At 44.3% G+C, this 24,703-nt stretch overlaps 1 protein-coding gene across 1 annotated transcript in view; it reads left to right on the forward strand.

The window, feature by feature from the left end:
* Window positions 1-1,495, forward strand: part of LOC143962518 (NACHT, LRR and PYD domains-containing protein 3-like) — a 306,735-nt gene extending 305,240 nt beyond the window's left edge. The window contains exon 8 of the mRNA XM_077471793.1: window positions 1,321-1,495. Within this exon, the coding sequence (XP_077327919.1) occupies window positions 1,321-1,495 (175 nt within the window). The remainder of the gene's footprint in view (window positions 1-1,320) is intronic.
* Window positions 1,496-24,703: the final 23,208 nt, after the last annotated feature.

A 24,703-nucleotide genomic window follows, 5' to 3' on the forward strand; every position in this document is an offset into this window, starting at 1 on the left:
TCTACTATATACTGGAGTGCTATTTCCTTTTTAATTCTAACATTGATGCCTGACCCACTTTTATCTTCTCTCACATTTGGAGGGTATAACCGTTTGTCTATTTACTAGGCCTATGTAATACTGCAACGGATTCTATTTTATTTTATTTTATTTTATTTTATTTCACTCTATTATATTTTGTTTTACTTAATTTAATTCTCTATGTATACGTTAGATTCAATCAGTTTTTCATATGCATTGTATGTATTAAGGTCAATTATATTTCTGTACTACATGCAAGACTTGTCATATACCGTGTAACCAATGTTTGTAGACACTTGATAAAACTTGAATAAAAATTTTTGGAACAAAAAAAAAAAAAAAAAAAAAACCTTCATCCTTTACATCCTCTGTAATAATTCCTGTAACATCCTAGTATATGATCTATATCTATGGAGATAATATCTGATTGCTGGAGATACTAAAGAATGGGGGATGGTAGAATAAAGTGCTTTAATGTGAAGTGTCCCCCATGTGAATGTAGAATCCCATTGTAAATGTGGAATATCCACCAATATAGTACTTGTATCTCTAATATATCCCAGAAGTTTCAGCGCTAAAGGCTGGAAATGTATATCCACCCCTCCCCCCTACATTCTATATAAGGGATCCTATTCCTGCCATAATCCGGTGATCTTCAATGGGAACTCCTGATTGGTGGACTTTAGGAAGGTGATGGAATATTACAAGGGGAAGACACATACCAGTACAGGTTAGAGAGTGCTGCTCACCCCAAAAATATGGAAAATTTATTTTTAGGCAGCAGAGATAGTGGATTGAATCAACAATGTATAAGTAATTCAAAAATAATTTTATTCTTAAAAAGATTTAACAAGGTAGTTAAAAAATGAGCTCCAACAGGACAACAATGTAAATAATGTAAATGATGATGGTGATGGAATAATGGAATATTGGGGTCACTGGGGTATCCACCATCAGACATTCTGCTGTTTTATTTCATAAACCCCCCAGATTCTTTCCTTTATCTATCAATTTCAGAAGTGTCTGTATGAGACACTGTGTGAGTTTCTGCTTAATAACCGAGTACATAAGGGGGTGACTAAGCGGTCACAGCGCCCCCTCTTTATACTGTGTAGACATAAGTACTACAACAGCTTCACCTTTATCAGCTTCCCTAATAACAAGATCTTTCCTCTGTATAACATTCTGTATATCCTGATATTTCGCTCTAGTGATGTTATGTTACTTTTCACTAAATGGGAATAATTCCTCATATTCATCTTATAATATAATATCATGTGTCTGGATTTGTCTCTGCAGGTTGATTGGATGTGATGTGACTTCCTCCGGCTGTGATGATCTCCGATCCATTCTTATCAATAATCGATCCCTCACCACACTGGAATTACTATGGAATAATCTGGAAGACTCTGGAATAAAACTTCTATGTGAGGGGCTCAGACATCCTGGCTGTACTCTGCAGAGGCTGGGGTGAGAATTATCCTATAAATGATATAATATTCTGCAGGATTCTGGTATAAATCTTCTATGTGAGGGATCTAGACATGTCATCTAGATGAAAGTTATACAAAGACAGACCTCTGATTGGCCAGTTACACTGGGAGTTTCCATCATAGTCCTTCAGGTCACTCGCTGTTATTGGCTTTCATCCCCTCCCCCTCCGCTGACTATCAGAGATCAGACTTTGACTGGGGTCACACTAGAGGTCACAGCAGCTCACAGCAGGGGGTCCGGTGCATCTCCATTCACTGTTTCAAGTCTGATTTCATCCTGTATGTTGGGTTGAATTTGGACCTAAAACAGACCAGAAGATGCACAGGACTCCGTATTCTCTTCATTCAGTGACCAATCATAGACAGATGGTCCTCAATTAGAATCTGGAAGGACAGAGCGAGTCTCTAGACCAGAAGTGACCCCTAGATGCTAATAAATCTCCCCATCCTTGTAGATATAAAATTGTCACCTCACTGAGCCTCAAAGAGAAGTCCTAGTCATTTCATCTACAAGCCCAGCAGGGGACAAGGCCGATACAGGGAGAAGACCCCGAACTGTCTGCCAGACATTGATTTATATCAGAGATCAGAGGAATCTATTTTATCTCTCATACAAAATAAAATATGAGTTGCAGAGAGATGGAAATAATTGCCCCTGATTGTAGACATGTTGGGGTACATGTACATATAACATTGTATGTGTAGTGAGGATAGAATCCAGGAGAAACCCCCAGAATGGTTCTATGGAGTCTGATCACACCAGACAAGCACTGATTGGTCTTGTTGGGATCAGACTGACATGCCGGTGTTACCAATCCTCATCCATCAAAACCATTCATGGTCCATTTATCTCTGGTTCCTTCAGAACACAGGGCCGGCTTGTGGGCTGGGCAGGGAACACCCCCCCAGGGTTGATTGGCTGATGGCTAAACTCCACCCACATCCATAAATTGAGGATCCTGAGATATGGACGGGGTGATTCCCATGGTGCCGGTCTAACCGGTGAATAGAGGATGTTCCTGACATGTTCCTGTCACAGGATAATCCTCAGAAAAAGTTTATTTCTGTTTTATTCTCACAGCCAGACTGTGTCTGTCCTTTTGTCTTTGTTGTATTTTCTGTCATTCTTTATCTTTCTACATATTTTATACACTAAATAACAAACTAGTGTAGCTCTGCTCTATATTACTCAGACAGACAACCTACCTGCAGACAGAGGTAAGTGTTACCACAACCCCAGTGTTACTATACGGCTGTGTAACTATGTAACAAACACCTAACCACCTGATCCTGATACTTCCAAATAATAATTACACAGCAAAAATGATAATACAAAGCAAATACTACACACAATATATGTCTGCTACTACCACAACCTCAGTGCTGGAACAATGTGCTGCAGAATAATGAATTGAAATTAATACACTTTATGCAGAAAACTAACAACTTTATCCCGGTAATTGTAGAAATGGAGTCGGTGAGGATTTCCTCTCAGTAGTGCCACATCCAAAAACTTGTTAGAAACAAATACCCCTAAGGGGGGCTTTTAAGGCACTTGTGTATATATAAAGCCGTGCTGCGGGAGAAATGTTACTTTGTAGATAAATCTCCCCCTATAATCCTCATGATTCATGTATTCTAGTAAAGGTACGCTGTAATCCAAGGGCCGCTTTGTGTTTTTGCAGCATTTTTTTCTTACTTTTATAAGTCCCAGCAGGCCACCGCCATCTCATGTGTGGGCATCTGAAGCCAGACTGTATCTCTTCCTGTATTCCATGGTTACCCAGCATGCACCTCCAGATCTCGCACATGCTCAGAGCAGCACGAGCTGCGTGATAGGTTGTAGGTCAGGTTTCCATAGCAACAGCAGTGTCAGAGGAAGGTCCCGCCCCTTAGCTATGGAAACCTCCCCTCCCCTATATATATATATATATATATATATATATATATATATATATATATATATATATACATCTGCACAGAAAGCATTGTTTTAGGGGGGCGTGGCTAGCCAGCAGAGCGGATGGACGCTCAGTGAAGAGCTCCTCGCATACACGGGCCAAAAGGGGGAGATTACCCGTTCTACGAGCCTCGTTTCCCGGCGAATTTTACCCTAGGAGGTGCGGGCAAGCCTGGAGATGCCTCAACGAAAAAGAAAAAGCGGTGGAAAACCGAACAAACTGCCAGACTACTTCTTCACACAGCAGCGTCATGCGGAGCAAGATGGCGGTGGTACACGCGGTGGAGGAGAGCATGGCGCTTATACAACGCCCAACAGACAGGTACCAGCCCCACATCTCCCAGACCATCCACACCGCTATTTAGGGAAAAACACCAGCACCCCTCCGCTGTCTGGGGTGACTAGCCCTGCTAAGAGCAAGCCGAGTCTGGATAGCAGTGACAGAGAGGAGGCTGAAGCAAGTTTGGATTCCTCTCTGGAGGACACCAGAGAGCTGCAAGATTCCCTGTCAGAGTTCCCCACAGCAAATGCCCCCATTCTGGACACAACATTAAAAGATATGCTGGTGTCACTACGCTCCACGATCCATGCTGACATTCAGACTCTCACTAGGAACTTTAAATTAGAAATATCCTCAGTGTCACAGAGAGTGGCCCATGTTGAAACTAAAATGGGTGAATTTGCTACAACTTTCAATGACCTGGTGGATGCCCATAATGACAGGGAAGAAGAAATTATGCTCATGAAGCTGAAATTGGCAAATTTGGAGGATAGGTCTAGGAGGAATAATGTTAAAATCCGAGGCATCCCTGAATTCATTAAACCTCCAGACCTAAAACGTCACTTTTTACAGATAGCTAAGGCAATCCTCCCAGATGCACCGCTGGAAGACTTACTTGTGGACCGCATCCATAGACTCCCTAAACCCAAGCATGTGGCAGCTCATCTCCCGAGGGATACTATCGTCCGTATCCATTTCTACCACATTAAGGATCAGTTTATGGCAGCAACGAGACGCAGAGAATCTCTACCAGAAGATTTGCAGGATCTATCCTTCTTTGCTGACCTGTCGGCGTTTACGATGCAACAACGCAGGCAATTATCCACCATTACGAAAGCCTTAAACAACCATCGTATAATTTATCGGTGGATTTACCCTGCTCGCCTACAAATTGTTCGTGAGGACACTACTCATACCATCTCTACCTTGAAAGAAGGACTGCGACTCCTAAAGGACTGGCAAATTCTGGAACCAGAACATGCGGACGACTCAGATCAAGGATGAGTATGCTTACTGCCATATGTTCAGGCAATGGACACAAGCTCAATCAATTCTAGGATTTTATCCATATTCTCCCCCTGATGGCCCAACCGCCATGTAGCCGTTTCAGTTGTTATACGTTTATTTTGTTTGGTTTCTCTCTTTTTTTTCTTTTGCAGAATATTACTGAATTTGGTAACCCCCTTACGTTAAGCGGTGATCCCACCGCACTGGTCTGCAAGTGATTCGCTCATTTAAGTAGCGGATTCCTTCCATTGACCGGTCTACTCTGAACCATTCTGTGGTTAGTTTGTTATTATACACGAGCCATACTTACAGTATCTTAACTTACCCTCAGGTGATTATCTGTGATCAGCTCTTGGAACGGCCCTTAGCAGCATAGCAAGCTTTGTTACTTTAGTGGTACGTGAGAAATACGTGAGAAATACGGGGAGGTTTCACGGGACCTCTTGAGTAGGTATATAGGTCACCATTAAATTGTACTACTTTCCCTACACAGAGGAGAATCCATGCCTTTCCGCATTTCATCGCTCAATGTTAAAGGCCTTAATAGCCCTTTCAAACGCCAGTTGGCATGGAAAGAAGCTAAACGCTTACATAGTGATGTGATTTGTTTCCAAGAAACCCACTTTACTACCCACAAAACACCTACGTTCCAAAACCGGCAATTCCCCCATGTGTTTCTAGCGAATTTCTCCAAAAAGAAAAGGGGGGTAGCTATCGCTATTAAAAATACAGTTCAATTCAAGCTTATAGAAGTACACTTAGATGATGTAGGCCATTATATTGTGCTAATATGTGAGATTAATAGTGTTAAACTAACTTTGGTTAATGTGTACGCACCGAATACCAAACAACTTTCCTTCTTGAACAAATTATGGAAAAAGGTGTCTAAAGTTAAACAGGGGAGGTTGGTGTGGTGTGGAGATCTCAATGCAGTCCCTGGGGGGGAGATGGATCTCTCCAGCTCAGGTAAACGTCTAACTAAAAGGGTAACTCTGGAGAGCTTCATCTCCCACTCGGAATTATTTGATGCATGGAGGTGCCAACACGCATCTGAAAAAGACTTCACTTTTTATTCAACTGTTCATCATAGTTATTCACGAATTGATATGTTTTTGGTTGATAAATTCACGTTACAGCAAATTTCCAAGTCGGAGATCCACAGCATCACATGGTCTGACCATGCACCGATTTCGGTTGATGTGGGGGATAACCGATTGGAATCAAGGGCAAATAGATGGAGAAACGATATCTATACTTTATCACAACCAGAGCATAGAAAATATATTGAAAAAGAACTTGTGGCATTCTTTGACCGAAATGTACCCTCAGTGAGTAATCCCTTTGTAGTCTGGAACTCACATAAAGCCTACATAAGAGGTCTGCTTATTGAGTTGAATTGTAGGGTCAGGAAACAAAGATCAGAAAAATTAGACACTTTGTTGAAAAAATAAATCAGTTGGAAATTGAAAACAAACGACAAACCACCCAACACCTTAGGGAACAACTGTTTTTAGCCAGACAGGACTTAAGATCCCTGTTGGTCGTACAACACGACATTCATTACCGATCTCTTAAAGCCCAGAGTTATGGATATGGTAATAAGGCTAGTAAATTATTGGCCAAGCAAGTTAAGGACAAAGCGATCCGTCACAAATTGCCTTTCCTTTTAAACCCCAAAACTGGTGAGAAACACACAAATCCGCAGGAAATAGCTGATTTATTTAGTGAGTATTACAAGACACTATATAACTTAAGCTCAGATGGAGAAACACACCAACCCACTGACTCCACAATAGCAGCATTTTTGGACTCGATTAATCTACCTAAAATATCCAAAGACTACCTCAAGCAGCTCAATACACCCTTCACTTTGTCAGAAATAGAGAAAACTATAGCCAGTCTCCCATGTAATAAGGCCCCAGGCCCCGACGGTTACTCGTCGGAATATTACCAACTCTTTAGCTCCAGCCTGGTGCCGCATCTGTCCCGAGTGTTTGATGCCGCGTCCGCAGCGGCGTCATTCCCTCCAGAAATGCTCACAGCGATGATCGTCACTCTGCCAAAACCGGGTAAAGATCCCAATGTACCGCAGAACTTTTGTCCGATATCTTTATTAAATGTGGACGTGAAACTCCACGCTAAGCTACTCGCAAATAGATTGAAGATAATTCTTCCCAAGCTGATTAATTATGATCAAGTTGGGTTTGTAGCGGGACGTCAGACTACTGATGCCACCAGGCGCATGATCAATCTCATGTATATGGTGGAGCGCAGGGGGGAGCCTTCTCTGCTTCTGTCACTGGATGCAGAGAAGGCTTTCGATAGAATCCACTGGGGTTACCTGCGTGGAGTACTCTCTAAATTTGGGATGGAAGGTACAATACGGGATGCTATACTTGCCCTTTATTCACAACCTTCGGCCCATGTGTACACCGAGGGTTTATACTCTAGGCCCTTTGATATAACGAATGGGACTAGGCAGGGTTGCCCCCTGTCCCCAATTATTTTTGCCTTAGTGATGGAGCCCCTGGCGGAGAGGTTGAGGGAAGATCATCTGATAGAAGGTATAAGCGTGAAAGGGAGACAGTACAAAGTATCGTTTGCAGATGACGTCATACTGTCCCTAACTAATCCCTCGGTCTCTCTGCCGGCAGCACACTCAGTACTCCTGGAATTTAGCAAAATCTCTTTTTATAAAATTAATACGTCCAAATCTCTTATCTTAGGAATGAACATCAGCCCACCGTTAACAAAGTATCTTAAACATACCTTCCCGTACACATGGGCTACCACTTCAATTAAATACTTAGGCGTGAATCTTTCTTACCCCACTGATAAATTGTATAAAGAAAACTATGCTCCCCTAGTGTCCTCTTTTCAACAGGATATCAGTAAGTTACAGAAATTCTATTTGTCCGGGTCAGGCCGGATTGCGGCATACAAAATGTTTATTCTGCCCAAATTAACCTACCTTTTTAGAGCCCTACCGATCCCCCTTCCGCACTCCTTTTTCACTACTCTACAAAAGCAGTTGCTGACCTTTGTATGGGATGGGAAAAAATCTAGGTGTTCCCCTAATATGCAGCATAGACATAAAACAGCGGGAGGCATGGGCATTCCAGTACTGCGAGATTACTACACCGCATTTCTTCTGGATCAACTGAGATATTGGTTTCTAGACTTAGATGCTAAACCATGGTGTACATTGAAAAAGACTTGGATGAGGGAATCCCCCCCCCCCCCTTGGCCTTGCTTATGGCAGCTTGTGTTACTAAACGGAACAATATCCCTAAACACCCTACTATCCAAGCCTCAATCAAGGCATGGAAAGAAGTAACATCTGAAGGGTACGAATTCTACCCATCGAAAAAAGTACCAATACCCTTAGACATTGCTAAATGGATTATACCAAACATTAACCTATCTCAATGGTCATTACACAAAGTGGTAAACTGGACAGACATAACTGCGGAGGGAAAGATACTTTCATTTAGCAAAATACAGGAGAAATTCCACCTTCCATGCTCTGAATTTTTAACATATACACAGTTAGCCTCTTACTTTCAGACATTTCAAGTAGTAAGGTTGCCAGTTACTGAAAAAATATGGTTTCATTTACACTCTAACTCCCCAAAATCTAAAGGTATCTCAGTGATTTACCAGTCTTTGCATTCTAAAGACGCCTTCACCAATCCCACACAATTTCTGAATTGGGAAAAGGAAATAGGACAGGAATTCACAGATATCCAGTGGACAAAAGCCATTAAACATATGGGCATGTATTCCAGGTGCTCGAACTATGCCGAATTAATGCAGAAAATATGGTTAAGATGGTATTATACACCATACCTTGTTGCTAAATTTGCTGACGGCGTATCAAACGTATGTTGGAGAGGATGTGGGAATGTTGGGACATTGCTACATATGCTGTGGGCCTGCCCAATTTTACACCCCTTCTGGGCAGATGTATTTGATATGGTTTCTAGGATTACTAAGCAAAGAGCCCCAATCAGGAAAGAACAGGCCATTCTAGGTATTAATATAAACGATTTCCCGCCAAAGTTTAGATCAGTGGTCGTGCATGTGTTCTTAGCGGCTAGATCACTGATTATGAGTAACTGGAAAACACCAGAACCTCCATCCATTATAAGTGTCAAAGACAGAATTAACTCCATAATGGCATATGAACAAATCTTAGCATATAGGGACGGTAATTTACAAAAATATGATAAGAACTGGCTCCCGTGGAAAATATACACTAATAGAGTATAGGGCTTATGCCCTATTTCCAGTCAGATTTAACACAGATAGACAAGATGACAGGTTTATACGTGGTTTTTGCAATTTATTATCTATGTTCAAGATATTGATTGTTCACATGTTAATTGTAAGTGGATATGACCTTCATTACCTTCAGACTGTTACTGTTTTGATATATATATGAACCTTCTATTCGGACTGTCAATTGCTCATTGTATGGTATATACCTACTATCTGTACAACCACTTTATTTTTCAATAAAAAAGATTTAAACAAGAAAGCATTGTTTAAAAAGCAATTACCTTTTGCAGAAGCTGCCCCATCAAATTATCCCCATCAAAATTTCCCCATTATACTGCCACCACCAAAATTGCCCCATCCTTTTGCCTCATAAAAACTGCCCAATCATATTGCCCCATCAAAAATGCCCCATCCTACTGCCACCATCAAAATTGCCCCATTCTACTGCCACCATTAAAATTGCCCCATCCTACTGCCCCCCATGGGCGTCCGCAGCAGGGGGCAAGGGGGGTCAAGTGCCCCCCCCCTGGAATCCCCAAGGTGTTGCCACTGCCGCCGCCGCCATGCTGCATTATTTTTTTTTCTGAGTCGGCTCTCTCCTGTGTATCACAGCGCTGGATGGCTGTGTTCGGCGGCCGCTCTGTAACACAGTCCCGCCCCCCCAGACCATCTCGTGTGATAGTAGAGAGAATCAACTCTCCGCCTATCACATGAGCCGGTCTGGGGGGGGGGCGGAACTGTGTTACAGAGCGGCCGCCGAACACAGCCATCCAGCGCTGTGATACACAGGAGTAGATGCCCATCCACAGACAGTGCCTGGATAGGAGGATCGAGGGGGGGGGCTGCAGTGCTCTCCTCCACCACCGCACTCTCCTGCCCCCCTGCTCTTCTCTTCCACCACCGCACTCTCCTGCCCCCCCTCTTCTCTTCCACCACCGCACTCTCCTGCCCCCCCTCTTCTCTTCCACCACCACACTCTCCTGACCCCCGTGCTCTCCTCCACCACCACACTCTCCTGACCCCCCCCCCCCCGTGCTCTCTTCCACCACTGCACTCTCCTGCCCCCCCCAGTGCTCTCCTCCACCACCGCACTCTCCTGCCCCCCCAGTGCTCTTCTCCTCCACCACCGCACTCTCCTGCCCCCTGTGCTCTCCTCCACCACCACACTCTCCTGCCCCCCCCGTGCTCTCTTCCACCACCGCACTCTCCAGACCCCCCCCCAGTGCTCTCCTCCACCACCGCACTCTCCTGCCCCCCCAGTGCTCTCCTCCACCACCGCACTCTCCTGCCCCCCCCAGTGCTCTCCTCCACCCCCACACTCTCCTGCCCCCCCCCCAGTGGTCTCCTCTACCACCACACTCTCCTGCCCCCCCCCCCCAGTTTTCTCCTCCCCTGTTCTTGCTGCTCTCCAGCTCTCCCCATCCTTCTCTAGCCACCATCCCAGTGATTTCCCCCCCAGTGCTCTCCGCCCCTGTTCCCCCCAGTGCTCCCCCCGTGCCCTCCACTCCCCCCAGTGCTCTCCTCTCTCCCCCTGTTCTTTCCCCTCCAGTGCTATCCCCTCAGTGCTCTCCCCTCCCCCTCTGTTCTTCCCCCCCCCCAGTGCTCTTCAGCTCTCCCCATCACTCTCTAGCCCCCACCCCAGTGCTCTCCAGCCCTCCTTACTCCCCACCCCTGTTCTATCTGCCCCCCTGGTGCTCTCCAGCCCCCCCCCCGTGCTCTCTACCCTCCGTGCTCTCCACCCCTGTTCTTTTTGGCTCCCCCTTAGCACCCTCCACTCCCCACCCCTGTACTCTCCTCTCCCCCTGCATTTTGCGCCCACCCATGTGCTCTCCACCCCCCATAGTGCTCTCCAGTCCCCCGTGCTTTCCACCCCTGTTCTTTCTGGCCCCCACTGGTGCTCTCAAGCTCCCCCCCATTGCTCTCTACTCACCCCTGCTCTTTGTGCCCCCCCCCCGTGCTCTTCACCACCCCACACTCTTAGCCCCCCCAGTGCTCTCAGCCTACCGTGCTCTCTACCCCTGTTCTTGTTGGCCCCCCCAGTGCTCTCAAGTTCCCCCCAAGCGCTCTCCGCTCCCCACCCCTGTGATCTCCACTCCCCCTCACTCTTTGCCCCCACCCATGTGTTCTCCAACCCCGCCAGTACTCTTTGCTCCCCCTTCTCTCCAACTCCCACTCAGTGCTCTCCACTTCCCCAGGACCAGAGGGCAGGCTGACTGGGGCCAGAAAATGAGGACGGCTGAAGGTGCAGGTGGCCAGGGACCACTCCATCTCACAGCAGACAGATCCTCTGGAAGGACCACCGTCCCCATCCAAAACGAGAACAGACCCTGCCTGCTGCTGGCCGTCATGGATATCTTGCTGGCATGCAAGGTACTGTACCGAGCATAAACAACACACCTTCCCACAGACAGGGACTGCAGACTGGGACATGGGGCACAGGAGGGACTGCAATGATGTGCACAGTGAGACTGCATTCACGGCACAGTAAAGCTGCATTTGATAGACACGGTGAGGCTGCATTTGAAGGGCACAGTGAGGCTGCATTTGAAGGGCACAGTGAGGCTGCATTTGATGGGCACAGTGAGGCTGCTTTTGATGGGCACAGTGAGGCTGCATTTGAAGGGCACAGTGAGGCTGCATTTGATGGGCACAGTGAGGCTGCTTTTGATGGGCACAGTGAGGCTGCTTTTTGGTGGGCACAGTGAGGCTGCATTTGGTGGGCACAGTGAGGCTGCTTTTGATGGGCACAGTGAGGCTGCTTTTGGTGGGCACAGTGAGGCTGCATTGGTGGGCACAGTGAGGCTGCATTGGTGGGCACAGTGAGGCTGAATTTGATGGGCACTGGTGAGGCTGCATTGAGCTGGTTTTTGAAAGCATGGGCGTCCGCAAGGTTACTCAGGTGGCTGCGTACGCCCATGGCAACAACAGATGTATTGCAATGTAAAAAGATGTACATTCTCTAGGCTATATGTGCATGGAACACAGCGGTCAAAGTAACTTCCAATACAAAGTGAAGATGAATTATCTGTTATATAACACATATGTATTACCAGTGTAAAGATTTTCATGAGATTGTCGAAAAGGGGCGGAGCATGAGTGGCCTTGAAATGATGCCCCCCCTTGGAAAAAGTTCTGCGGACGCCCATGCTGCCCCCATCAAAAATGCCCCATCCTACTGCAACCATCAAAATTGCCCCATCATATTGTCCCCAATCAAAATTGCCCCATCATATTGTCCCCAATCAAAAATTGCCCCATCATATTGCCCCCATCAAAATTGCCCCATCTTACTGCCACCATTAAAATTGCCCCATCAGATTGCCCTCATCAAAATTGCCCCATCAAAACTACCCCATCAAATTTTCCCCATTATATTGGCCCCATCAAAATTGCCCCATCATATTGCCCCCATTCTGCCACCACCAAAACCGCCTCATCGAATTGCCCCCATAAAAATTTCCCCATCCTATTGCCCCATAAAAACTGCCCCATCCTATTGCCCCCATCAAATTTACCCCTATCATACTGCCCCTATCAAAATTGCCCCATTATACTGCCCCAATCAAAATTGCCCCATCAAAACTGCCCAATCAAAACTGCCCTATCAAATTGCCCAATCAAAATTGCACCATTAGATTTTCCAATCCATATTGTCCCATTATACTGCCACCACCAAAATTGCCCTACCCTATTGCCCCCATTAAAATTGCCCCATCATATTGCCCCTTCAAAACTGTCCCATCATATTGCCCCATAAAACTGCCCCCATCAAAATTGCCCCATTATACTGCCCCCATCAAAATTGCCCCATCAATATTGCCCCATTATACTGCCCCCATCAAAATTGCCCCATCAACATTGCCCCATTATACCGCCCCATCAAAATTGCCCCATCAAAATTGCCCCATTATACCGCCCCCATCAAAATTGCCCTATCAAAATTTTCCCATCATACTGCCACCATCAAAATTGCCCCAACAGATTGCCCCATTATACTGCCACCATCAAAACTGCCCCATCCTATTGCCCCCATCAAAATTGCCCCATAATACTGCCCCTATCAAAATTGCCCCATCAAATTTCCCCATTATACTGCCCCCTTCAAATTACCCCATCCTATTGCCCCCATAAAATTGCCCCATTATATTACCCCATCAAAATAGCCCCATTGTTCTGCCACCACCAAAATTGCCTTGTCATATTGCCCCTATCGAAATTACCCCATCCTATTTCCCCATCAAACTTGCCCCATCATACTGCCACCATCAGAATTTCCACAATCAAAATTGCCCCATCCTATTGCACCATCAAATTTGCCCCATCATATTACCCCCATCAAAATTGCCCCATTATACTGCCCCCATCAAAAGTGCCCCATAAAAATTGCCCCATTATACCGCCCCATCAAAACTGCCCCATAATACTGCCACCATCAAAATTGCCCCAACATATTGCCCCATTATACTGTAACCAACAAAACTGACCCATCCTATTGCCCCACAATACTGCCCCATCAAAATTGCCCCATCAAAACTGCCCTATCAAATTTCCCCATTATACTGCCCCCATCAAATTGCCCTCTTCAAATTACCCCATCCTATTGCTCCCATAAAAAAATGCCCCATTAGACTGCCACAAATTGCCCCTATTGAAATTTCCCCATCCTTTTACCCATGAAAATTGCCCCATCATACTGCCACCATCAAAATTGCCCCATCATAATACCCCTTCAAAATTGCCTCATTATACTGCCACCACCAAAATTGCCCCATCAAAACTGCTCCATCCTATTGCCCCCATCAAATTACCCCATCATATTGCCCCCACCAAAATTGCCCCATCATATCACCCCCACCAAAATTGCCCCATTATACTGCCACAACAAAGAAGAGGGGGTCCCCTGGGGGTGGACTTTGAAGGCACGTACAAATTATAATAGTATACAAATTATTTTATTACATAAAACCAACAAAAGGTAATTGAATATACAGTATACATTAAAAAGTACATCAACAGGTATATATACAACCAGTATTGATGCTATGTCGTATCATTCATTTGAACAGAAAATACCCTACGCGTTTCAGAGCTTGGAAAAGTGTGTCTTTATTCAGGGGTGTGTGGATACAATGTTTCTGTAGAATCTAATAAATGGCAAGGAACAGGGTAGCACAGTTATATAGTATCTAAACAGGTGGTGACACACGGGTACAAAAAATAGTTAAACAGACACAATTTCAAAATACTTACAATACTGTTAACATATATGACAATAGCCGCTGGGCACCATTTGATAAAAGAACAAACAATTGTACAGGACCATATGGATATATTTGACTCCGCCAATGCTCGAGGTATATGCCCCAGTCGTTCTCTATTCAATAAAGTGCTGCTGGAGGCTTTGTACCTGATCACAGGGTGCACCTGTCCACCAACTCTGTTGATCGACTGACCGTCATAAAAATGAATCAGTCTTGGATCCAGTGGTGACTCCAGCTTCCATATTTAGGGGGGCACATGGGGGGACAGGGACAAAAGTAGGGGGGCCAACTATAAAACACAATTATATATGTGTGTGTGTATATATACACACATACATATACACACACTGCCTTGAAAAAGTATTCATACCTCGTGGTCCCTCTTCTTCTACTCTCATCATCCTCTCTCCCCTCCTCCTCTTCCTCCTCCTGCTCAGCATGCTGGGGGCTGAAATTCACTCCCAGGGAATCATCCTGGCCCGCTGCTATCTGGGACTACACTTGCACAGCTTTTTGTGTAGTATAAACTATAGGATTGAAAAAAAACTTTTGGTGTCCCAAGGAGGGCAGTAATGTGGTATGCCATGTGCACCACAGTGAACAGTTGGTATGGCCAGATTGTATTAACAATGGGTAGGGCTGAAAGGGGCATGATTAAATAAACCAAAAGCTTTCTTGTATCTGTAAAATAAGTTTAGATGTCTGTGAGAATCTTGCGCCACAGCAATGTATAGATATGCTGAAGTGCATTGGAAGACCACTTGCACTGCATGGAGTGCCTGGATGCAAAAAAAAACACCTGCACTACCACACACAGCTGTGCACATCATTGCTCAGTGGGGGATGTTTCTTCTGATCCACTCTAAGCTGGTGGGTGACGTGTCTGCTCCGCTATTCAAAGTGGACACAGACACAGTCCTGCTCTCCTCTATCAGACAATCAGATGGAAATGGACCTGTCATGGTTATGCAGTGATCTTCCTGTTTGCTTACCTCCCCTCATGTGTTCAGACTAAGAGGCCAGCCACTTCCACCTGGTGGTTTTTATAACCTCTCCTCTAAGCATGGCTCCACCCCAGGCCCCATCAGGGAACCTTATATTAACCTGTGCACTGCAAGCCAACAGTGCTGCTCAACCATTGTGCATTCATTGTGTGTTTGGCTTCCTGGTTCCTGCTTGCCTGCTTGCTTGTGCTCTGTTTGACTCTGTTACTGACCTTGGTGTGTTCTCAACGATTCCTGTCTGCTTGTGACCTTGACCTTTTGCATATCCCTGACCATCCCTGTCTGCCTGTGATCCTGAACCTTTGGCATGTACTCTGTTGCTCCTGTCTGCTAGTTGCCCTGACCTCTGTCTTATCCCTTTACTATCCTTGTCGTTCCAGGCTGCTGCTTTGTTCTCCTGTAGTCTACTGTGAGCATGAGATGTGAGACCCTAGGGGCCGTGACCTGGAGCCAGACTGCAGCGAAGTCCATCCTCACCACTGGAGGCTCTGGCGAACACCCGTTGGCTCTTAGACTCCGGGCCCTGGGGAATCTATGCTCCAGCTCCCATTGGGATCTGTGTTAGTGATCCAGTAGACCTGTGTCCTGAATCTCCCTGGGTACAATCCGCAGCAGTCAGTCCTAAGGTCCACTACCTAGCGGTGCACTTCTGACTCCTACAGAGTGCATCTGTCACCTTGTCTCAGGTGACCTGACAGGACCGTCTCTCTGTTTCCATCTGATGCCCTTCAATCTACCAGACAGATGGAAAATAGGACCTCCATCCATCTGTTTCTGATGGACAGGATCAGATTGGATGGCAGTTGGTGTCAGTGGACATCTGCCGCTCCATAGGAGAGACTGCTGTATCCAATCAGGTCTGCCTAAAAAACTAAGAGGATCTGGACCTGATTGGATCACCTTTGTGAAAGGGGTCATAGAGAAAGTGTGATAAAAGGAAGAAGCTGATGAAACTTCCTAGAATATAATAACTCATATAGCCTCCTGTGCACAGCACCTCATTAGACAGATCACAACTCAGATCATCCCAAGGACATATCGGAGGAATTCTGGGCAGAGGAAACCTGGAAATTGACAGCAGAAGCCAGCCCAGAGCCCCTCCCCCCACCCCTGTTTATGTCCACACTATTCCTGACACCTGAAGAGCCTGAAGTAATGAGAAGCCCCTCCTCCACTCCAGGAACACTACATACGTCCATCAGAAACAAAGCCAGACACTATGCACATGCACATGTACATTTAGATCTGATCAGTGAAACACTCTGACCTCTTTGCTACCTTCAGCTCTGCCATTCTAGCCCTGCTCCAAGCTGCCTGTGTCACAGTGTAATGTGAGCTGGCCGGGGGTGTTCTCCGTTATCAGGCACTGTCCTCACTACGGAGCCCAGGAAACAATCCATCATGTCAGAGACATGGGCAGCCCTGCCTCTGCTCTATGCTAGAGGGTGCCCCATTCTCTATTTTAAATTAAGCAGCAATGCTGGGGGCACATCAGGTCAATAGGGAGCCACAATTGACTTTGAATCATTCATGTGTCCAGGCTGGACTCGAGGAGGAGAAGGAGGCGTGGAAATCCCCTGCAGCTGCGCCTCTGCCACTCCCTTCTTACTGATGGAATGTGCGAGGGGGTGGGGGTTGGCACCCGGCAATCTGGCATCAGCACTAGCTCCAAAAATAAAGACATTTTGAACTGCTACTCTGTTTTAAAATTACTCAACTGTATATTATATAAAAATGTTACGCACAAAAAATACATTTTAATTGGGGCACATGAGGGGGCACAGTATAATGTTGGTGGGGCCATGGTCCCCTCAGCCCCCTTGGGACACCACTGCTACAAAGCACCAGATGCTGATGTAACCAAATATTTTTTTGAAATGTCAGATCCCTTCAAGACTGCCTATGCTGATGCTGAGTGACTATCCTCTTCCTCCTCAATGATCATGCTGATAGCTTGGAAGAACATTTTTGGTTATGGATACTGCCACCAGTGGCTAAGGCCCACTTTTCCAGCCCCTGTTTAACAGGGGCGTGTAATTACAATTTTGATGCAATATTTTGCAGGAGGGTTTGTTTTTGTCCTCAACTACAATATCTGTGAGGGGTTGCAGTCTTGTGACACCAGCACCAGTGCCTAAGGCCCAATTTTTCAGCCCCTGTTTAACAGGGGGGTGTAATTGCAATTTTTGATGCAATACTTTGCAGCAGGGCTCATTCCTGCACCCACCAAGAGTAACTGTGAGGGCTTACAGTGTTGTGACAATACCGCCGCCACCACCACCACCAAAGGCCCAATTGTTCTACCACTGTTCAAGAATGGCATGTAATTAAATTCTTGATATAATAGTTCACAGCAGGGCGTTCCAGCGCCCACCAAGACTAACTGTGAGGGCTTCCAGTGTTGTGGCAACACCAACACCTAAGGCCCAAATTTCTTCAGAGTATATAGGGCAGGTCCCTACTTTCAAACATCCAACTTACAAACAACTCCTACTTGCAAACAGAAGCAGACAACAGGAAGTGAGATGAAATCTACCCCTAGGAAGGGAAATTCTCTCCTTTAAGAGTTAATATGGGAAAAATGTCTCTCCCCTCCACTGATGCTTTTTCACCAATCCTTGTTTCACTAAAACCCCCAAATTTTCAAAAAACATTTGTCATTGGGACAGCAAATGAGGTGAAATCTTCTGAAGAGGTGCACAGATAGCAAAACAAAAGTTACAGGGTTGATAACCCTTCCCTATGTTTTCCAAAAAGCTTAAAAACTATTTTTTTTGTTTGAGCTACACTTTAAAAATGTACCAGTTCAAAATTACAAACAGATTCTACTTAACAACAAATCTACAGTCTGTCTTATTTGCACAGCCTGTATACTGCTGTTCAGAGTATATAGGGTCTCAGAGCCCCACACCTTTCCTTTTTTTAAATTTGAGTGCGGGTTCCCCTTAATACCCATACAAGACACAAAGGGCCTGTTAATGGACTGGGGGGCACCCATGCCATTTGTCTCACTGATTTTCATCCATATTGTTGAGACCCCACATTACATTAAAGCCGCAAGCAGTTTTAAATGACTTTTATTCCTTTAAAAATGTAGTTTTGTGCAGAGACAGTTCTAAACATGGGAAACACGTGCCACTTTACAGGCATACTATAGACACCCCCAGGTACGACATTTAAAGGAATATTTCACTTTTTTCACTTTAAGAAACATTAAAATCACGGCTCCTGAAAAAATTGCCATTTTTAAAACTTTTTTGCATTGATGCATGTCCCCTGGGGCAGGACCCAGGTCCTCAACCCCTTTTTAGGACAATAACTTGCACATTAGCCTTTAAAATTAGCACCTTTTGATTTTAACCACTTTCAGACCGGACCATTTTGCTGGTAAATGACCAGAGGTCTTTTTACACTTTGGCACTGCGCTGCTTTAACTGGTAATTGCGCGGTCATGCAATGTTGTACCCAAACGAAATTTGCGTCCTTTTCTTCCCACAAATAGAGCTTTCTTTTAAAGGTATTTGACTGACTCTGCGATTTTTATTTTTTGCGATATAAACGTAAAAAGACCGCAAATTTTGAAAAAAAATGATATTTTCTACTTTTTGTTATTAGAAAAATCCAATAAACTCAATTTTAATCATACATTTAGGCCAAAATGTATTCAGCCACATGTCTTTGGTAAAAAAAAAGTCAATAATTGTATATTTATTGGTTTGCGCAAAAGTTGTCACATCTACAAACTAAGGTACATTTTCTGGAATTTACGCAGCTTTTATTTTATGACTGCCTATCTCATTTCTTGAGGTGCTAAAATGGCAGGGCAGTACAAAACCCCCCCAAATGACCCCATTTTGGAAAGTAGACACCCTAAGGAAATTGATAAGAGGCATGTTGAGCCCATTGAATATTTTATTTTTTTGCCGCAAGCGATTGAATAATGACAAAAAAAAAATTTTTTTTTTTTTTTTTACACAAAGTTGTCACTAAATGATATATTGCTCACACATGCCATGGTTATATGTGGAATTGTACCCCAAAATACATTCTGCTGCTTCTCCTGAGTACGGGGATACCACATGTGGTCGACTTTTTGGAAGCCTAGCCGCGTACGGGGCCCCGAAAGCCAAGCACCGCCTTCAGGATTTCTAAGGGCATACATATGTCATTTTACTCCTCACTACCTATCACAGTTTTGAAGGCCATAAAATGCCAAGATGGCACAAAACCCCCACAAATGACCCCATTTTAGAAAGTAGACACCCCAAGCTATTTGCTGAGAGGCATGTTGAGTCCATGGAATATTTTATATTTTGCCACAAGTTGCGGGAATATGACAAACTTTATAAATTTTTCACAAAGTTGTCACTAAATGATATATTGCTCACACATGCTATGGGCATATGTGAAATTACACCCCAAAATAAATTCTGCTGCTTCTCCTGAGTACGGGGATACCACATGTGTGGGATTTTTTGGGAGCCTAGCCGCGTACGGGGCCCCGAAAACCAAGCACCGCCTTCAGGCTTTCTAAGGGCATACATTTTTAATTTCACGCCTCACTACCTATTACAGTTTTGAAGGCCATAAAATGCCAAGATGGCACAAAACCCCCACAAATGACCCAATTTTAGAAAGTAGACACCCCAAGCTATTTGCTGAGAGGCATGTTGAGTCCATGGAATATTTTATATTTTGCCGCAAGTTGCGGGAAAATTACAAACTTTTTTTATTTTATTTTTTTTTTCACAAAGTTGTCACTAAATGATATATTGCTCACGCATGCCATGGGCATATGTGAAATGACACCCCAAAATAAATTCTGCTGCTTCTCCTGAGTACGGGGATACCACATATGTGGGACTTTTTGGGAGCCTAGCCACGTACGGGACCCCGAAAACCAAGAACCACCTTCAGGCTTTCTAAGGGCGTAAATCTTTGATTTCACGCCTCACTACCTATTACAGTTTTGAAGGCCATAAAATGCCAAGATGGCACAAAACCCCCACAAATGACCTCATTTTAGAAAGTAGACACCCCAAGCTATTTGCTGAGAGGCATGTTGAGTCCATGGAATATTTTATATTTTGCCGCAAGTTGCGGGAAAATTACAAACTTTTTTTTTTTTCACAAAGTTGTCACTAAATGATATATTGCTCACGCATGCCATGGGCATATGTGAAATGACACCCCAAAATAAATTCTGCTGCTTCTCCTGAGTATGGGGATACCACATATGTGGGACTTTTTGGGAGCCTAGCTGCGTACGGGGCCCCGAAAACCAAGCACCGCCTTCAGGCTTTCTAAGGGCGTAAATCTTTGATTTCACGCCTCACTACCTATTACAGTTTTGAAGGCCATAAAATGCCAAGATGGCACAAAACCCCCACAAATGACCCCATTTTAGAAAGTAGACACCCCAAGCTATTTGCTGAGAGGCATGTTGAGTCCATGGAATATTTTATATTTTGCCACAAGTTGCGGGAAAATTACAAACTTTTATTTTTTTTAATTTTTTTTTCACAAAGTTGTCACTAAATGATATATTGCTCACACATGCCAGGGACATATGTGAAATGACACCCCAAAATAAATTCTACTGCTTCTCCTGAGTATGGGGATACCACATGTGTGGGACTTTTTGGGAGCCTAGTCGCGTACGGGGCCCCGAAAACCAAGAACCGCCTTCAGGATTTCTAAGGGTGTAAATTTTTGATTTTACACCTCACTACCTATCACAGTTTTGAAGGCCATAAAATGCCAAAATAGCACAAAACCCCCCAAAATGACCCCATTTTGGAAAGTAGACACCCCAAGCTATTTGCCGAGAGGCATGGTGAGTATTTTGCAGCTCTCATTTGTTTTTGAAAATGAAGAAAAAAAAAAATAATGTATATTTTTTTTCTTTTTTTCAATTTTCAAAACTTTGTGACAAAAATGAAGGTCTGCAAAATACTAACCATACCTCTCGGCAAATAGCTTGGGGTGTCTCCTTTCCAAAATGGGGTCACTTGGGGGGATTTTGTGCTATCTGGGCATTCCATGGCCTCCGAAACTGTGATAGGCAGTGAGGAATGAAATCTAAAATTTACACCCTTAGAAATCCTGAAGGTGGTGCTTGGATTTTGGGGTACCGTACGCGGTTAGGCTCCCAAAAGGTCTCACACTTGTGGTATCCCCGTACTCAGGAGAAGCAACAGAATGTATTTTGGGGTGTAATTTTACATATAACCATGGCATGTTTGAGCAATATATCATTTAATGACAACTTAGTGCAAAAAAAAAAAAAAAAAAAAATAATAATGTATTTTTTCCACAACTTTTGTCAAAATATAAAATATTCCATGGACTCGACCTGCCTCTCAGCAAATAGCTTGGGGTGTCTACTTTCTAAAATGGGGTCATTTGGGGGGGTTTTGAACTGTCCTGGCATTTTATGCACAACATTTAGAAGCTTATGTCACATATCACCCACTCTTCTAACCACTTGAAGAAAAAGCCCTTTCTGACACTTTTTGTTTACATGAAAAAATATTTTTTTTTGCAAGAAAATTACTTTGAACCCCCAAACATGAAGTGTTTTTTTAAAGCAAAAGCCCTACCGATTAAAATGGTGGGTGTTTCATTTTTTTTTTTCACACGGTATTTGCGCAGCGATTTTTCAAACGCATTTTTTGGGGAAAAAACACACTTTTTTTTATTTTAATGCACTAAAAATCACTATATTGCCCAAATGTTTGATGAAATAAAAAATATGATCTTAGGCCGAGTACATGGATACCAAACACGACATACTTTAAAATTGCGCAGAAACGTGCAGCGGCGACAAACTACGTACATTTTTAAAAGCTTTTAAATGCCTTTACAGGTGACCACTTTAGATTTACGGAGGAGGTCTACTGCTAAAATTAGTACCCTCGATCTGACCTTCTTGGTGATACCTCACATGCATGGTGCAATTGCTGTTTACATATGCCACCAGACCAACGCTTGCGTTCCGCGTTGCGCCTTAGCAGGGGGGGACAGGGGTGTTTTTTTTTTTTTTTTTTTTTTATTATTTATTTTGCTTTTTTATTTTTTTTTTAAACTGTTCCTTTCATTTATATATATTTTTTTATGATTTTTATTGTTATCTCAGGGAATGTAAATATCCCCTATGATTGCAATAGGTAGTGACAGGTACTCTTTTTAAAAAAAATTAGGGTCTATCAGACCCTAGATCTCTCCTCTGTCCTCAAAGCATCTGACCACACCAAGATCGGTGTGATAAAATGCTTTCCCAATTTCCCAATGGCGCTGTTTACATCCCGCAAAATCTAAGTCATGAAATGCTCGTAGCTTCCGGTGTCTTAGGCCATAGAGATGATTGGAGCCATTCTGGTCTCTGATCAGCTCTATGGTCAGCTGGCGTAACCACCGGCTGCATTCTCAGGTTCCCTGTTGGGACAGGAGAGCCTGAGAAAACCATGGAAGATGGTGCGGGGGGGGGACATTCCCTCCCACTGCTTGTAAAAGTAGTCTAGAGGCTAATTAGCCGCTAGGATTGCTTTTACATAAAAGCCGACCGCTGGCTGAAAAGAATGATACCAAGATGATACCTAAACCTGCAGGCATCATTCTGGTATAAGCACTCAAAGTCCCGCAACATACCAGTATGTTGCTGGAACTGGTTGGGCATATATTGTATTTTTTTTTTCATGCAGCCTGTGGGCTGAACGAAAAAAAAATATTGATCGGTGGGCATGCCCACCATTAGATACCACCCTTCATCCACCCACTTTCTAATGGTGGGCATACATGCACCATTTATATATGCCGAAGCATGGGGGCATCCTCCCACAAAAGGTAGGAGCAGATCGCTCCTCCACCCCGTATGCCCCCATGCTTCGGCATATATGCTCTTTTTTAACTGTGGTGGTGAAATCACCCCCGACAGTGCTGGAGTCGCGGCTTTATGTATCGTGGGAGCAAACGCTGTTGCTGTCAAGATAAATAAATCCGCTCTGCAGCAGAATGGCGTACCTGCTAAGCAAATGATGGTTAACAATAAAACAAAGTAACATTACAGTATAACAGTAGGACTTACCATACCTGCAAAGCAAATACAAAAAAAAATCGCAAAAAATAACACATTTAACACAATCTGTGCCTAAAATATATATATGCCGAAGCATGGGGGCATCCTCCCGCAAAAAAGTTATGCCGCGTACATACATTCAAACTTTTCCACGGGCAAGCCCTCCGTCGGAATTTTGACTGTATGTACGCGGCATTAGGAGCAAAATCGATCCTCCACCCCTTATGCCCCCATGCTTCGGCATATATGCTCTTTTTTAACTGTGGTGGTGAAATCACCTCCGACAGCGCTGGAGTCGTGGCTTTACATATCGTGGGAGCAAACGCTGTTGCTGTCAAGATAAATAAATCCACGCTACAGCTGAATGGCGTACCTGAAAACAAAAAATGGTTAACAATAAAACATTGCAGAATAGAATACAGTACAAAGGAGCAGAACAATAGAGAGAGAATAGAGAGAGAGAGAACAATAAAACGACAACTATTTTTGGTTTTTTTATTTTATATTTTTTTTGGTTTTTTGTTTTTTTTACTTTTTTTTTTTTTTTTAAACACTTTTTTATGTAACTTTAACACTTCTGTTGTAACGGTTCCAGCGGTTTGGGTCTCTCAAAATGCGATGGCATCTTGGGAGACCCTGTGAACGTGTGCCTAGCTTGTGCAATGCTGTACCCTGCGCTAATACTCAACTAGTGAATGGTAGCGTTCAAAACATTCACCCTGACAAAGACCAGGCTGGTCAGGACAGCGGGGACAATAAGAACGGGTGTCACGCCTAAATCCGCGCTTTCTGCAGACACGACATTTTCTTTGGGGGGCTCGTTGGGTAGGGGTACTCGGGATGACATAAGAATAATGCCTCTCATGCAGCCGGCTTACTGCATCTGGTAGGGGAAGGTGAGGTGGAGCACCGCCTGGATACAGAAGGGCTCTGACGATATCCTCCTGGAATTTGAGGAAGGATCCAGTCCGTCCTGAAGCTTTGTGTAGTACATAAGCATTCAGTATAGCCAATTGGAATAAATAAACAGACACTTTTTTGTACCAGCGTCTGGACTTACGGGCAACTAGATACGGCGCCAACAACTGGTCATTGAGGTCCACCCCTCCCATGTTAAGGTTATATTTGTGGACACAGAGGGGTTTCTCCACAACACCAGTCGCCGTAGGAATTTGGACTGTCGTGTCTGCATGAAGGGAGGTAAGAACGAAAACATTCTTATTATCCCTCCACTTCATAGCGAGCAAATTATTACTGCGCAAGCAGGCTCTCTCCCCCAGCCTAAGACGGGACTCTACAAGCCGCTGGGGAAAGCCCC

This window comes from Lithobates pipiens, unplaced genomic scaffold, assembly GCF_037356315.1.
Source record: "Lithobates pipiens isolate NorthernLeopardFrog02 unplaced genomic scaffold, aLitPip1_a1.2 Scaffold_8, whole genome shotgun sequence".
Lineage (NCBI taxonomy): Eukaryota > Metazoa > Chordata > Amphibia > Anura > Ranidae > Lithobates > Lithobates pipiens.